Below are 15842 nucleotides of genomic sequence, written 5' to 3'. Positions count from 1 at the left end.
CAACTAAAGTTGTGAAAAAGGGTATGTTTAATGTCGGATACACAATTAAACCATGACAGTACTTTATCCCGAATAAACTATTCAGACACCTACTATAAAACTAAACATCTGTAGTATAAAATTACACAACTAAGACTACATTCTGTTTGCCACAATTAGTATACATATCAACATTGTTAATCAACCACACACCTAAAGAATGAAACTAGAATATCTAAGGCAAATCTCTCCTTTTCTTGCAAGGTCAATGGCCAACTTAAAAAGCAAGTAGGAATGAATGCAGGTATTGCGCAATCCTCATCAGCGCATGGCGACCAGCTTCTCAGCCAGGGCCTTGACCTCTGACCCGCGTTCGACCTTTGACAGGAGGTCGAGGGGGAGTCCCTCTAGTCCCAGCTGGGCCCCGAGACATCCCCCGATGAAGATGGCCCGGCTGCAGTTGTCTCCGCCAGCCAGGAGCGTGGGGCGCACAGACTCTGTGAACTTTTGGGCGTCGGCGTTGGCAAGGCAGTGGAGGGCGCTCAAGAAGTTCCCTGGCAGGGCTGTGTGTGATGCATTAAAAAAAAAAAAAAAAAAGAAGAAAGGAGGAATGATAATGGGTTTTACTGTTCCAACACAAAATGCTGACATCACTGTACCTATTCAGTTCTATCTGTCCCTAACCCTTAATGAGCATACTGTATGCAGCGAATATTTCGCGAGGTTTTTATTGTCGCGAATTTCACGAGTCAGCTGCTATTCGCGAAATTAAAAACATGCGAAAATATTGACTCTACTGCCGATATGAATGTGACGTACGCGTATACATTTCTCTGTTCAGTACAGGACTTCATGATCGTGAATTTAACCACTCGCGAAATTGTCGGGAAGTCCCGATTCGCAAAAATTTAGACAAGCTACTACATATGGCGTATGCAATAGCTTGGCAATTGGTACAGATGTCTGGACACTAACTGTTAATAAATAGAGAATACCTAAGCCATTTAATTCTTATTGTGTCACCATGGCCTTCCAGATTGACTGAAGCACATTGCTACACCTGAGTGAGTTTGCTAATGTTACCATGAAGTCAGGTTTGCATGGAATGCTGAGAGCTGATGAAAAAAGTTGGCAAGTACTAAAGATACCATGGTAGATGCCTGGGGACATAAAATGTTAAAGGAATCTAACAAGGTTGACTTTTATATCATTTTCATGTTGGTGTTTGTTGTTGTTGTTGTTTTTTTTTTGGGGGGGGGAGGGGCAAATGATTACAAAAATAATAGTTTGCCAAATGGTGCTTTTGAAAATGCAAAATTGAATCTAGGTATGATTGATTTACAAGTTTTATGTGAAGACTCAAGAAAAGTAATCAAAAAAATATAATGTGTTGGGTTTTTTTCCTCCTCAATTGCCACTGTCAAGGTTGAAAATACTCTTCATGGCATTGTGTCCACCATCACTCCTGGGTTATGGCCACTGGCCATCTCTAAGATATGGTAAATGCAGAGACACCAACCCCAAGCATCTCTTACATGGGAGATTCTCCCGCCTGGATTCATAGCAAACTGGTTACTAAGATCGCGAGAAACATGCGCACAATGTCATTTGCACATAGCACACATCATGAGCACGATGACCAATGCGGCCCTGGAAGCTCTACAGTTACATGAATGCTTTCTGGACCCTGTTGCATAAAAAGATGCAATCAACCATACGTCAGAAAATCAAACATATGTAGGTATCAGCCAATCAAAATTGAGTATTCAGAGACTTGTGTTTGATTTTCTGACTTATGTTTGATCTCAACTTTTATGCAATAGGGCCCTGGTGCTATCTTAGCCTTAATTCTGAACATATATGACCAAACTTAAGTTAGGCAGGAGGAAGCTAAAATTTAAGCACAGAGAAATTATGTACCTCTTGAGCGGGGACACACAGTTGAGTGCGGGAGAGTTGGAGATTTTGAGAAAATAGCCTCAAAATGGGAGATCTCCCACCGAAATCGAGAGAGTTGGAATCTCTGCAAATAACTGAAACAACCTAACATGCAAATCCGAACTCACAGCATGCATATCCAAACTCCTTGCTGGCCTGCTTGTGCGGTTTGTTCTTCTCTCCAAACACTTTCTCGATCCCCTGGGCAACCTCCGCTTCCACCGATGGCTTGATCTTCTCCAGGGCATTGGGGTCGGCACCGTTTACAATGTAGCTCTCCAGCAGCTTGGCAGCTGGTACAACCACATAAAAAAGGGGTCTATTGTTAGCATTGATATATCTCCATCTTTTATTATTCATCTATTCATGTGTCTGTCTGTCTGTCTGTCTGCCAGTCAGTTAGTCAGTATGTATGTATGTATATACCAGTATACATTGGTAAATAGATGAATAAATAAAAAAAAAAAGAGATTAATGAGTATAGAAAAAGAGATAAACAGAGAGATAGATCTCTCTTTATACAGAGCATGCTAACAAGTTGAATGATGCGATATATACACAGCCATAAATTTAAGAATTTCTCGAGCGCATCTCCATTTCCAGTGAGAACGTGGATTGAGAAATCCTCTAATAACTCACATAGTGGCCCAGGGATGGATCTGGCCAATCACAAGCCTCCCTTTGAGAGCCTCATCAGTTTTATGCATGCATCTGCAGTTGTGTGCATAGAGTTGCTTTGAATTTAAGTGCTGCAGCACAGAAATCAGAATTTGAATCTAGGTATACAGAAACGTCGCGGGTAATCCCCATAAAAGGATGTGACCTGCTTATTTATGGGCCAATAAGTTGGTGTCTTCAATCCATACCTATAAAGCCATCTCTCTCTCTCTCTCTTTCTCTCTCTCTCTCACTTTCTCTTTGTTATATACTTTTCATTTGCTCATTGAACCTCTACCTTTTCAAGCTCACTCATTACCTATCTTGCTGTTTCCTATTAGATTTTTCCTCTCTGCTTTGTTCAAACATCACCTATTGTTTCATCTTGCACAACTAAGAGTAATGATGACACTAATACTGATAATGACAAAGAGAGAAAATATGATTGGCTGGCTCCAAATAGTAAGATACTCAAAGAGCAGTAGTAAAGTAAACACAGGTAGTGCAGGAACAATGAGAAGATACAGACAGAGAGAGCATAGGAATATATCGTCGCTGGGGTGACAAGACCTTGTATCTGAAATTTTTGGTGAAAATGACTTTTTTAGATTAATGGTCAAATAACGGGTTAAGTGATGTCCTGTCCAAATCGCAACTGTCTTACTCCAAAAATGAAGCCACCATGGCAAGTCAAGGGAAAGGCTGTCCCATTCGCTATAGTACTTTGGCCGCCATGTTTTTGGCTCTCCTGAACATTTGACATTTTGAAGATACGAGGTCTTGTTGCCCCAGCGACGATATGAAAATCAGCAATCAAGCAATTCCTTCAATTTTATGTATGCATAATTACAGCACTTAAGATGTCTTTAATTCAAATATTTGCAGGTGTCACTCTCCTTTAACTTCTGTCACAAGGGATACATGTATGCTTCCCTATAAAGAACCTCTCTTATCTCACTCATTTTCACTCATTTCCAGTCCAATCTTCATCCATTCCCTCCCTTTTGATATGTCATCTCTGCTCTGGTACTTTGGAGTTGCTGTCTACTACTTAAGTCTTGGGTGAGATATTTTCTTATGTATGCATGAGCTTCATTCTGCTCTTTTTTTTCTGTTTTGTTTTTTGGTGCTCAGTTTTCACACCATTTCAATTTCTTTCCCTCATCTCTGTTACAGAATCAATCTCTGTATCTTTATACATACATGTATAAAGCATGTAGTTGAATACATTATTGTATGAACAACGTGTGTTCACAATAGACCTTTATATGTATCTATATATATTTATGTGTGGATACATACAAATAATTAGCATTTCATATTCATCAATAAATCTTTTTATAATATCACGCTCTACCAATTCATCTGTCAAATACACAACATACACTATATATTTTGCAACGGTTTTATTCTCGCTAATTTTGCAAGTCATTGACTAAAAATTGGGAAATTAGCATCAACAAGAAAACATTTGCCTCCCACAGCACCAACACACTATAGATTGTCTTTTAAGCTGGGAAATTGCTAACTTTCTTTCTTGAATGGGAAATTACTTATTTGATATTTTTAATTCCATCTCTTGCCATTTTCGACAGTAAATTTAACTACACAGCGAATGATCCTATATGTCCTGATTCCAAACATGTTCGGCATGATGTCTGTTTGCAAGTCTGTCAGTATCTTTTCTGTCCACGTTTCTCAAGTCCTCTCATGTGTTATCTGGCACATGCTTGCCTTACTTGAGAAGAGCAGTATCTCCATGTGTAGACCTATGCTGTTTTAACACACTGTAACTTATTTCGACCATAACAGCGGGGCTTCCATGATAAGAAGAGAAACTGATTCACTGGGTTATGCAATGATTCAGGTGCATTGCTATATCAGTGTATAAATCAACTGTTGTTAGACATACTGAAGCACTCAAGTTATGGTTGAAATAGAAAATCTCATTTATACTGAACAGGTCTGTAGTCAATGCATACCTGCTGCAGAGTACTTGAGACAAAGAGGGTTGTTCTGGACCACTTTCACCATGTCCTCCACCTTAGACATCAGCTCTGGGGTTCCACCGTACAGCGCTGCCATGACAACAGTGTTATCTACCCCATCACACTGTAGGTTGATTAAAACAAAAACAAAACAAAACAATGATAACTGTAAACATTTACCACAGCTGGGGAGGAGTAATACAAAGAGAATATCTGTGTAGTGAAAAATAAGACTTTCACAAACCTAAATCAACCTGTGCAACTTTTGGCACAGTACTTATTTCCCAGGTATTGGCACAAATATATTAATAGCAAATACAGAGCAATTTCTTTTCAAGTATTGTAAACTCCACACATTAGCGGATTGCTTCCAAATCTTTGATAATGAAAGAGAGGATTTGGCAAATCTAACAACTCTGACTCAGTCTTGAGTCAGGTATTGCTGCATGAAGTCTCATGTAACAGAGGTTACAGGTTAAGCAAACTATAACTGTGTAACCTCACACCATGTACAGAATATATTCCGTGTCCACAGAATCTCTCTAGCAGTCTGGGGTGTCTGCAAAAAGAGAGAGCTATGCATTAAAGGCTGAAGGAATGACTGCGGTTTGAAACTGAGGAGCGTCTCCTTCCATGGACAATTTCTAGACCTGCTTCTCAATATCGAAGTTCTCATCATAATCATCATTAACACTACCAACATGCGCATCACTACTAGCAACATATACTGTCATCAATACATTTATCATAAATTTTCATCATTATCTTCATCAATATCATCCATTGCCACCATCAAATTCATCATTATCACCACCCTATCAATACCACCATCACTACTACCACTACCACCACCGTCAACATTACCATCTTATTGAAGCCACCACTACAATCATTACCATCACCCCCCCCCCCCCCCCCCCCAACCATAGGCCTTCAGACCACAGGTTGCCACCATTGTCCCCTCCTATCTGTGTGTGCTGCAGGAGGGAATTTCTATTTCTTGGAAAATGTCTCCACTATTAATACAGTATAACATTATCTGAGGTAGATATGAACAGACTCTTACACACAAAAATCTTCATAATGGCACAGTTGTCTTTTGTGGTAGTGTTGATAAAATAACTGATATTCCAGCATTGGAAACTTTTGGTTAGAATTGTCATGACAAGCTAATGCCACTTGGATGTCATTTTATAAACCAAATAGATGCACTGTTTTCAGAAGAGAAAAAAAAAGGTTTGCAGAATAAACAGATGTGTGATATACAAATGTGATACTGAGCACAAATCATAGACTTATTCCTGCTGCCCACGCACGCACATCTACACACAACCACCCACCAACACATACACAAATTCACACATAATATACACACAAGAAATTGTAATGAGAATCACAGAAAATAGAGTTGATATCAACATCGTGTCATTAACACAAACATTCACACAATCTTACCAACAGACATTTTTTTTTTCTTCCTCCCAGTATTTTTTTCTATTTCTATGTCATTCATGGAAATCCATTTTACTCATCGATGTACATTCCAGTTGAATGCATAATGGTACGAAATATACACAACATGCACACACACACAAACACACACACACACATCACTGAGGAAAACCAACTTGTCATTCAAGCATGACTTAATCCGTACTTTCACCGAAAATGTTTACAGTGGGTTACTCTTTCTTTCTTTGCCCTTTTTGATGAAAGTTGAGGTAAAAGCCCTTGACTGAACCTTTCCCCATGAAATATTAATCCTACTTTGTACCGTGAACCCTTTATGCAATCTAATCCCTGCAATCTCACCATGGACTTCTCCCACACTCTCCGTCCAGCCAACACACACCACATTCCCTTTGAATCATTGAAGCGTTTTGAGTCATTTCCCCTACGGAGGTGTTCAAGCGTGGCCTAACCAGCGACCACTCGCAGAGATGGACGCACCAAGGCAAGACGACAGTTGGCCGTTGCCACGGCAAAAGAACAAACACGACCACCAGGACAGTATATCCACGAGCCGACGAGCAATTTAGGTAATTTGGTTTTGCTGAGTCATATCTCTAAGGTGTTGGTGGTTGTAAGACGGGAAGCAGCTAAATCAGGTTACAAAGTACTCCTTGGAGGGTTGGAATACAAGCACAGGGCTCCCTTGGGTGTTGTAAGTGCATCAGAGGGTTTGAATTCCATCCTGCTAATGTAGTTTGTTTGGGTAATGCGCTTAGTCAACAAGAGATTACACTGTATGCAGAATTGCATTACATTGATACAGAAGAATACATGACTGACACTGACAGAGAAAAAAAAAAGAAAATAAAGAAGACAGAAATCAATGTACGAACAGGGCAGAATGGATTCATGTATTCAACCGATCCTTGTACTTGGTAAAGCAAGGCAAAACTTCAACTGATTTATATGTTTCATTCACATCTTAAATGGATTTTGCCCAAAGCACACTTAAACAAAACAAAGGTTTCTCCGTAACAATGCTGATGAATACAACACACCAAATGCTTCCATGCTGACAGTGTGAAAAAAAAACCCTACCAACAAATGATATTTGTGATGCTGAAAATTCTATTATCTACAATTCCATCAATTCATATAATGATTCAATTCAATTCAATTCAATTCAATTCAATTCAATTCAATTGTATTTCTGTCAGCAAATGTAATACAGTATACAAAGTATGCATTTGATATTTTACTGAGGGGGGTGCTTCATATACCACCATGATGACTCTTTAGAGACACAGGACAGAGCAATAGGTGATTGATAATGCATAAGAAGTCAAGTCTTAAATCAGACTTGAAGATACATGTAAAACATAACTTCATGGCAAACCATGGAGAACACGGCATCAAAGAAGTCCATTTGATTGTCATGATAACTTGAAAACATGATTCTCTTTCAGCGGTCCTGAAATACCGTCACTGGATTTCTACCGGCTTCATTTTCTTGATTGCCACTCTGGGGTTTCACTTTGTGAGATGGCAGTGCAAATAAAGATTACGCCAGGCACAACATTTCCAAGCTTTAGAAAGGAAATGGAGAGAAATGAAGAAAGAAAAAGGAGAGAGATAGAGAGAGAGGGGGAAAAATTGAAATGCAAGAGTGGAAAGGGCTTAGGGGAAGATTTTGGTGTGTGGAGTGTGAATACAAATTGCCACTCATGATTAAGGAAATTTATCACATAGAAGAAAATAAACAGGCAAGGAAAAAAAAAGATAAAAGGGCATTCCTCTACTTGAGAAAAGAAATATTCAATCTATGAGACGAGACAATTGGGGCCTCGATAATGTTTAAAGAAAAAAGAATTAAAGAAGGAAATCACAAAAAGCAGTGCATCCAGGGAGAGACATGGGTAGATAGAAACAGACAGAGAGACAGACGGACGGACAGACTGACAGACTAGAAATGAATCTAATGACCATCCATCACAAATCTTGCTTGTTTACGAGAGTGGATCAGATTTCCCACAGACCATTGATCACGCTGTCAAACAGGGGTAAGTCAAAAGTAGGGCAGTGCATTTTAAAAAAAGGCAGGCTTTTGAGGCAAAAGTTGAAAGCGACATAATGACAGCTTAGTTGCTTTATCATTGGATGTTTACACGTAGTCCTTTTCGTAATGACTTTGATGGTCCATGAAAGTAAGCAGAAAGAATGACCTTAATGGTTGAAGAAATGAAAGAAGGATAACTCTAGGGCTAGGCCATCAAAGTTGGAGAAGTAGTCCAGACTGTTGTAGGATTGAAGTATTGATTTCTACCCATTTCTATCTTGAGCATTCTCTGGTGAACCAGAATCAAAGTTTTTGACCTATCATGTTCCATGGCAGACCATAGTCACAAGTGATCTCAGTAAATCGCTCAATCTATAATGTAAATATCTAGACTTCCCAATCATGGTTCACATACACATAACCTCCCCCCCCCCTCCACACACACACACACACACACACACACACACATACCACTCCCCTTTGAAGTGGTTACTCCACTGAATGTTCACACTGACTTTTACAAACAGAGGAAAATCATACAAATAGAATGGTACAAGTTTCCTCAAAATTGGATGCATAAATAGAAACTTTACCTAGAATTTCTAAGTCTCATATATTTTCACTAAACTGCAACACTGGTCACAAGACGCACATAATCTGATGTTACTCAGTTTCTGAGGGCAATCTTGAACATAGAATTTTCACTGTAATTGTAGCCCCTGTGTATCTTGTCATTCTTATCTTAACCCGTTGAGGATGAGTCCTGAGTATACTTGGGCAGGTGTATATGGGAAATGCGTGTTGTAGTGAAATCAGCTCGTCCTCAACGGGTTGAAGAAAATGTCAAGGAACATCCTCATTAAAACCATGCAGCCAGGAAAACATCAGTGTGGAAAAAGCAAAATCAAATAACAAGTACATGTGCCAAAAGCACTGTTGAATACAGCAACGTTAATATTACGATTTTATCAGTTTGTCAATAAAACCTTGCATTAGCCTATCTACAAACCTCACAGTACCAACAGCTGACAGATCATATATAGTGAGAGAGGCAGAGAGACAGACAGACAGACAGGAAAGGAAAGTCAGGGAGAAAGAAAGGAGAGGGAGAAAGGAGAGAGAGTGAGATGGAGATAAGAAATATACCAACAAACTTTGGATGAGAGAGCCATAGGAAAACAAACTTATTTCATCACATCTTGGGATAAACAAAGCAAGGTCTGAAGTGTGATGTTTTGTGTTCTAACTTCCCTTCTCCCACTCTTCCCCAAAAGTGCTGCAAATCACTAATTAACCTTTGGGAGGACTGCAGCCAATTACCATCACAGATATGTGGTGGAGCCTGCGCCTTTTATCCCAAATTAGATCTTGATTTGAGCTCGTCGCACCGCCAGACTCGCAGCCGTGAAAATGTGCTCCTTCGTCTGGCACTCACTCAATAATAAAAGGGATGTGTGCCACTTGATATGTCAAAACCCACTGAAGATGACGGCCTACTCACCGACCTGCACTGGTGTACAAGGCTTTTGATTTTATTTCTATTTTTGGTAATGTTTTCATGCCGGTAATACAGGTGTATATAGAAAAGTGAAAAGAATATAACACTTACTTTGAAAGCAGATAATATGTTTCAGGATGGGTTTGCCTGTATTTGCCTGAAAGCAGAGTGCACCATACAAAAAGTACTAAAGCTCTGAATTCAGTATTTTGAGGATTTCTTGCAGCAATACAATGAAGATGTATTTTCCTTCATCCACATCAAGTGAACTATAAGTCTCTTTTATGTTGTTGTTAGGCCCTTTCGGCCTGGGACAAATTCCGAATAAAAATGTATTTAAAGATACAATAATATAACAGCTGCAGTAGCTGCAAATCCAAAGGTTTAAAGGAATTGTGCTCTATCTCTGAATGTACTGTAGAGAAACCTACTGTTTGCTAGTGAATGTCAATAATCTTCATTTCTGGAAAGATTGGTGTAAATACATCATGCATGTATGTTTGTTTTTTTTCCTGTATCTCAAGGTAACAAAGGACACCCCCACCATCCCTACCCCCATTTTGTCCAATGGAATATTCTACATTGTGCTCCCTCACCTGCAGCCATCGTAACATACTTCTCATAAGTTAAACAATGTATATATTGTATCTTGTGCACAACATGAAACACACCAGTCACAGTGATATCCACCTTGCCCTAGGCTACATCGATGGGGGAACGGCTTCTATCCCCGAAGGGTGTAGAAAATGGAGGCAATGGGGGGACACATCTTCCCCCTGGGGGCTGCATTGGGTGCCACTATATTAACCCCATCCTACCTCACCCCTGATTCTCGCCAGGGGGCACATCCTTACCCCAGGGAAATTTGTGTGATTGCTCAATTCCATTTGCATTCTCTACAGCAGCAAGCAACCCTCGAGCACTAGAAAACTGTTTCTGGGTCGGACACCATATTTGGTCTACTTTCTCCTTTTACTTTTAATGTAACCAGACTTTGAGAGTCTGTGATGAAGATTAGGGCTGAGGATTAGGATTAGGATTAGGATTTTGGCTATACCCTCATTTTCATCATCTCTGTCATAACCACCTGCAGTAATACTGCACAGGATGACATAAGTATGATGAGTGGGTGTCCCTGATACAGCTAAATGACTTCGTTACTCTGATTTAAAAAGAAGTATACTTCAAAACCAGAAATATTCGTTGCCTGAAATTTTCGCAAATTGAAACCAAGGGCCTTTTTTGTGGCATGAAATTATTTGTGAATTGCCACTGGCATTCAATGCATATAAAGTAGACAAGAAATTTCACATGCATTTCAATTTCACAAATCTTGGCTCCTCCAGAAATTGACAAAATTTTCAGGCACGCAAAAATGTTTGGTTTTGCAGTTTATTGAATAAGCCTCCTTGTACTGAGCCTTGATAATCCACATATGAAATTAACTTTATGGTGGAAAAGGCCTAAAAGCCCCATAACAATTAGAAATTGTGGTCAGCAGCACAGTCAGGAGTCAAAGGTCAGACAGGGACTTGCCCAGCTTTTTTGATGGGTGCGTGAAAAAGGAACATATTCGTAATTCTTAAAAATTTACAAGTATAAACCTTCCCTACTAAGCTTGAAATGAAAATAAGGATGGATAGAATTGACAAGTCAGAAAATTGGCTTCTATGTTTGCAACACTACAGGCCAGGATGGCCATCGGAACATGAACCTAAATTTGGCACATCATTTACATTTTTATCCAAATGCCAACACTCAGGATTAATGATGAAGTTTAGCCTTGGCCTATGAGTTGTGTATGAAGACTGTTTTTTTTTTTTTAATAGAAAGGACAAGAGACCTTTGGGAAATTTACAGAGAAAATCACAGAAAACATCTAGTATACTAAACCTAACATCATTACAAACTTCCTGCCAACATGCATGCAGAAAAAAAAAATTGTAAGATGTGTTCATGGCACAACATGGTAACATTACAGTGAAAATATGTGTTCTGCCATCTCCCAGTAAAATATGGCTTCTAAAAAACATGCAAACCAACCAACCAAAGACTGCTGTGGAGAGAGTGTAGGCATTATGTGTACATTATGTTTACATTCTCCGTATAATGGGCTGGGGTTGGGTGGGGTAATAAGGGGGTGGGGCTGGGAGATACCTCCGTGCATACAAAATAAGACCCATTCACTGAACACTACGACCCTCTCGCTCCTCAAATACTCTTCAAATGTGATTAATGAGTCATGAACATCTGAATCACAAAGGCCACTATGGACAAGAACGCCCTCCCCCCCCCCCCCCCCACAAAAAAAGAAGGAAACCATAACATTATTTTATGAGGCAGGCCTGCCCAGGCAATTCAAACAGTGGTAAGAGAGATGAGACCAAATGAACTACAGGGGGGAAGGGGCATGGATGTCACAAAAGCACATCACCTGAGGAAATCCAGCCAAATGAGGTGAATCAATTATCGCCAATTCATTTTCTTTACAAGTCCATCTCCATCCATCTTGACGTCTTCTGCCTTCCCCCAACAAACCATCCATCCATCCATCCATCCATCCCGTCGCTTGCCATCGCCACGGCGATCGAGCTCCTTGCACTTTCCACAATCCAAATGAAATTGGCTCCTCCTCAACAGCAGCATTAGCCCAATTAAGCCGACGGCCATTTTCTCAATCTGGAGGGAACACTGTGAAGATGCAAACTTTCTCATTTTTTTTTTCTTGTGTGTGTCTACTGCAGAGATCTGTCTCCCTTGCTCTGGTGCAACGTGCCAGCTGGGGCAATATCGTCTCGCTTTGGGAAAGTTGAAGATGGGGGGGGGGGGGAATGAGAGAAAGAATAGAGAGAGAGAGAGAGAGAGAGCTAGCCAGCCAGACAAACAGACACACCCACACCCACACTCCTAAAAATATAGAAAAAGTCTTAGCCAGACAGACATAGAAAAAGAAAGATATGACGAGATAAAGATGCACAAAAAATACATTTTATTAGTAGTAAAAAATCCGTGAGAGCTAGAAGCACTAATAGAGTTCATGAATCAAGAAATATGAAAAAGGGTTAGTCAAAAGGATAACAAAGCATCAATACCAAAATGAACATATTTTATAAGCACAACAGAATAAAAGAGAGAGGTACAGAGACACGGACAGATAGATGTGCAAGAAGAGGAAAAAGAGATAGATAGATAAACACACAGATAGATAGATAGATAGATAGATGATAGACAGATAGATACTGATAGATGCTGATAGATACACAGATAGATAGATAGATAGATAGATAGATAGATAGACAGATAGATAGACAGATAGATAGATAGACATATAGATAGATAGATACGCAGATAGATAAATATAGACAGATAGATAGATAGATAACAGATAGATAGATAGATAAACACACAGATAGTTAGATGATAGACAGATAGATAGGTACTGATAGATACACAGATAGATAGATAGATAGATTGATAGATAGACAGATAGATAGATAGACAGATAGATAGATAAATGGACAGATGACAGATAGATAGGCAGATACACAGATAGGTAGATGGACAGACAGATAGATAGATAGACAGGTAGATAAATATGGCAGACATGGACAGAGAGAGAGAGAAGGGCAGAACACTATCCTCAATGAGATTGCACCATGGGAGCCCATGAGATAGATACATTTTGATTGTAGGTCAGAGTGAATCAGCTAGGAAGCAATATCATAATAGGGCCATTCCACACCATCTTTTTTAGCCGCTGAGTAGTCCATCCAGGCTGGCACCATTTTAATGGCGGGAGTATCGCTGCAGACTGAGGGCAGCGAGCTAAAATAGAGAACACGTCCTCTGTGGAAATCCCCCGCACTCTGAACAAATTGAATCATTCCAAAAATGACACATTTATGATATTACCCTGATCTACATGGATATGACAGGGGATTTTTCTTTGTATTGCTGCTGCAATAGCTGAATAAGAAATTGTTGTCAAGAGAGAAAGAAAAAAAAAAGCTCAAACTCATATTTTCGTGAAAGTGTGCAAACAAGGTCATCTTAACAATCAAGGTGGGTCTGTGGTGGTAGAAGCAATCTAACAGAATCTAAGAATAGATTGTATCTTCTTTTTTTTTGTTGCTGTCATTACCTGTATCTGACATTTTTTGGGGTTTTTTTTTTGTTACTGTCATCACCTGTATCTGACGGCCCATCAATGAGTATTCTTTCTTTTTGGGCATACCTTGTCTGCCTTATTGCCATCTCTTGTACGTTGATTCTTGTTTGCTCAAATATATCTTTATTCAGTTGCCTTACCATAATAACTTTATGCAAAGTATTCACCTCATACAAAACAACCAGACGAAACTGAGTCATAGAATGTTTCGAAATTCAATTTTTCTAAAGAAGGTAAATTGATTAAGTGTGATTAAATATCTTGCCAGGTATCTCATACATGCTTGCTTGCAGCATAATCAATCAAATCCTGGTACAATTTTGATACAAATATTCTCATCTTTTCATCATTGAATTGGCAACTCTGAATTTCACTGCACATACCTAATGCTGAAAAAAAAATAGAGGAACTGCTTCAATTGATCAAATCTGCATAATTCAAACAGTAATTCCAAAATTTTTAAGGGAAAAACAGGATATTTGATCTCCTTGAGTGTGTTGACATTTTAAGAATAAGTTATAGATTTTGGAATTCAGAGACTTTGGACATTTCTGCATCTGAAGCAAAAAGTCATATGTTAAAACCAATGGCTTAAATGGAGAGAGTATTTCACTCTTGCTTATCAAGCAATGAAAGGTGAAGATGATCATCTAAAGACACAGCTGGTTTAATCACAAAATGCTGGTTTAATTCTGGGATGTGATGAGCTGGCTAAAGTGCCAATTTATCTCAAAGGCGTGCTTGAGTGGTTGCTAGATTTCTTATACTTCTGTGTTTGATTATGGAAAACAGAATGGGACGTATTGCATCTTTTTGGTTAGCTTTATGTCTGGACAATAAGAGAAAAATGGCCAAAAAAAAATATCAGTACAGAGATGTCTGCTGACTCCATCAGGCTTTTGTGGCGATGTGTCAGCTTTGGGAAGAGCAATCTCATTCTTTGTGGTTGGGCTAGACAGGTATGAAAAAAGGAGAAAAAAAATAATTATGTATGCACAGAGTGTTCTCTTAAAAAGAGGGAAGGTTGCCCTTGGCAACAATGGCTCGCTGCAGCCAACATCAATGCCGAGACAAGGAGATTACAGCACCCTTGGTAGAGCTTGTTAATGTGAAAAATTTGTCAGAACAAAAAATGCATTATGCCAGGATACATCATTCATGAACATTGAGGAAAGAGAGAAATCTCACACAAAGGTCTTTGATCTCTCTCGATCTCTCTCTCTCTCAGAACCAATTGCCATCTTCCGCAGCTAAAAAAAAATGAAAAAAAAGTTGCATGATTCATTACCCCCACATTACTATTTTGCACCTCAAGGTGAATCAATGTGACTGTTGCATGAATGCCATTATGGGACTAAAAAATGAGAACAAAACAAACAAGTTCAGCTACTAACCTTCATCTAAAAGGCAAAGGTACGAATACAAATTAAAAAAAAACAACTTCTCGTTACATTCTCCTCACAGGATGTTTCAAGAGCAGTTTCAGCAAGTAAACTAGGGCATGCAATTGTGAAAGTGGGACATTTTTAAGTAAAACAAAAGAAAAAGAATCTGTTACAAATTCACTGGCTGATGAGAGAGAAGAATGCATGCCTTGCATTGTGAATGCATCATGAAAGAAAAAAAAAATGGGGAGATAGAGAAAGAGAGGATTATCTGTGCACGTCAATATATTTTTAATCAACCTACTTTACTAATGCCTGTGTTTACGATAAAAGATGACTGCATGGGATTTGTCTCTCTTCGAAACAAGTGATGGTGCTTTACTGGATTCACGCACTCCTCCTACCAGGAAAAGAGAGAACAATGCTGGGATGTTGAGAGGACGAAAACGATGACCCTCTAGCGAGGAAGGCAACATTTCATCACCAGGCTCGGTCGCAGCCTCGCTGTTTAATTAGCGGCGTCGACTCTGCAGGCACGGACAGCATGTGCCGCTCATTTGAGTCGATGGGCGCGAAAAGATAATAAACGAGCCCGTGGAAACTCTCTGCCAAGCTAAAATCCCCATCAAGTCGTCATCTGGAACACTTAAGTGTGTGTGATTGCACTCCCGTTAAATCAACCAATCAATTCCAAGGACATGTTCATGACTGCAGTCTCACT

General features: G+C 39.4%; 1 protein-coding gene across 1 annotated transcript in view; it reads right to left on the bottom strand.

Annotated features, from left to right (window-relative positions):
• Positions 1-15842, bottom strand: part of LOC139733032 (crystallin J1A-like) — an 86849-nt gene continuing 71007 nt past the window's right edge. Inside the window, exons 5-7 of the mRNA XM_071643876.1 lie at positions 4557-4686; positions 2046-2210; positions 1-542 (exon numbers count right to left, since the gene is read on the bottom strand). Of these exons, the coding sequence (XP_071499977.1) occupies positions 301-542; positions 2046-2210; positions 4557-4686 (537 nt within the window). The 3' untranslated portion in view covers positions 1-300. The remainder of the gene's footprint in view (positions 543-2045; positions 2211-4556; positions 4687-15842) is intronic.

This window comes from Diadema antillarum, unplaced genomic scaffold (assembly GCF_040938485.1).
Source record: "Diadema antillarum isolate AM-2024a unplaced genomic scaffold, OU_Dant_1.0 seq00000460_RagTag, whole genome shotgun sequence".
NCBI classification, from domain to species: Eukaryota; Metazoa; Echinodermata; class Echinoidea; order Diadematoida; family Diadematidae; genus Diadema; species Diadema antillarum.
This window is presented reverse-complemented; position numbering and strand designations above follow the sequence as displayed.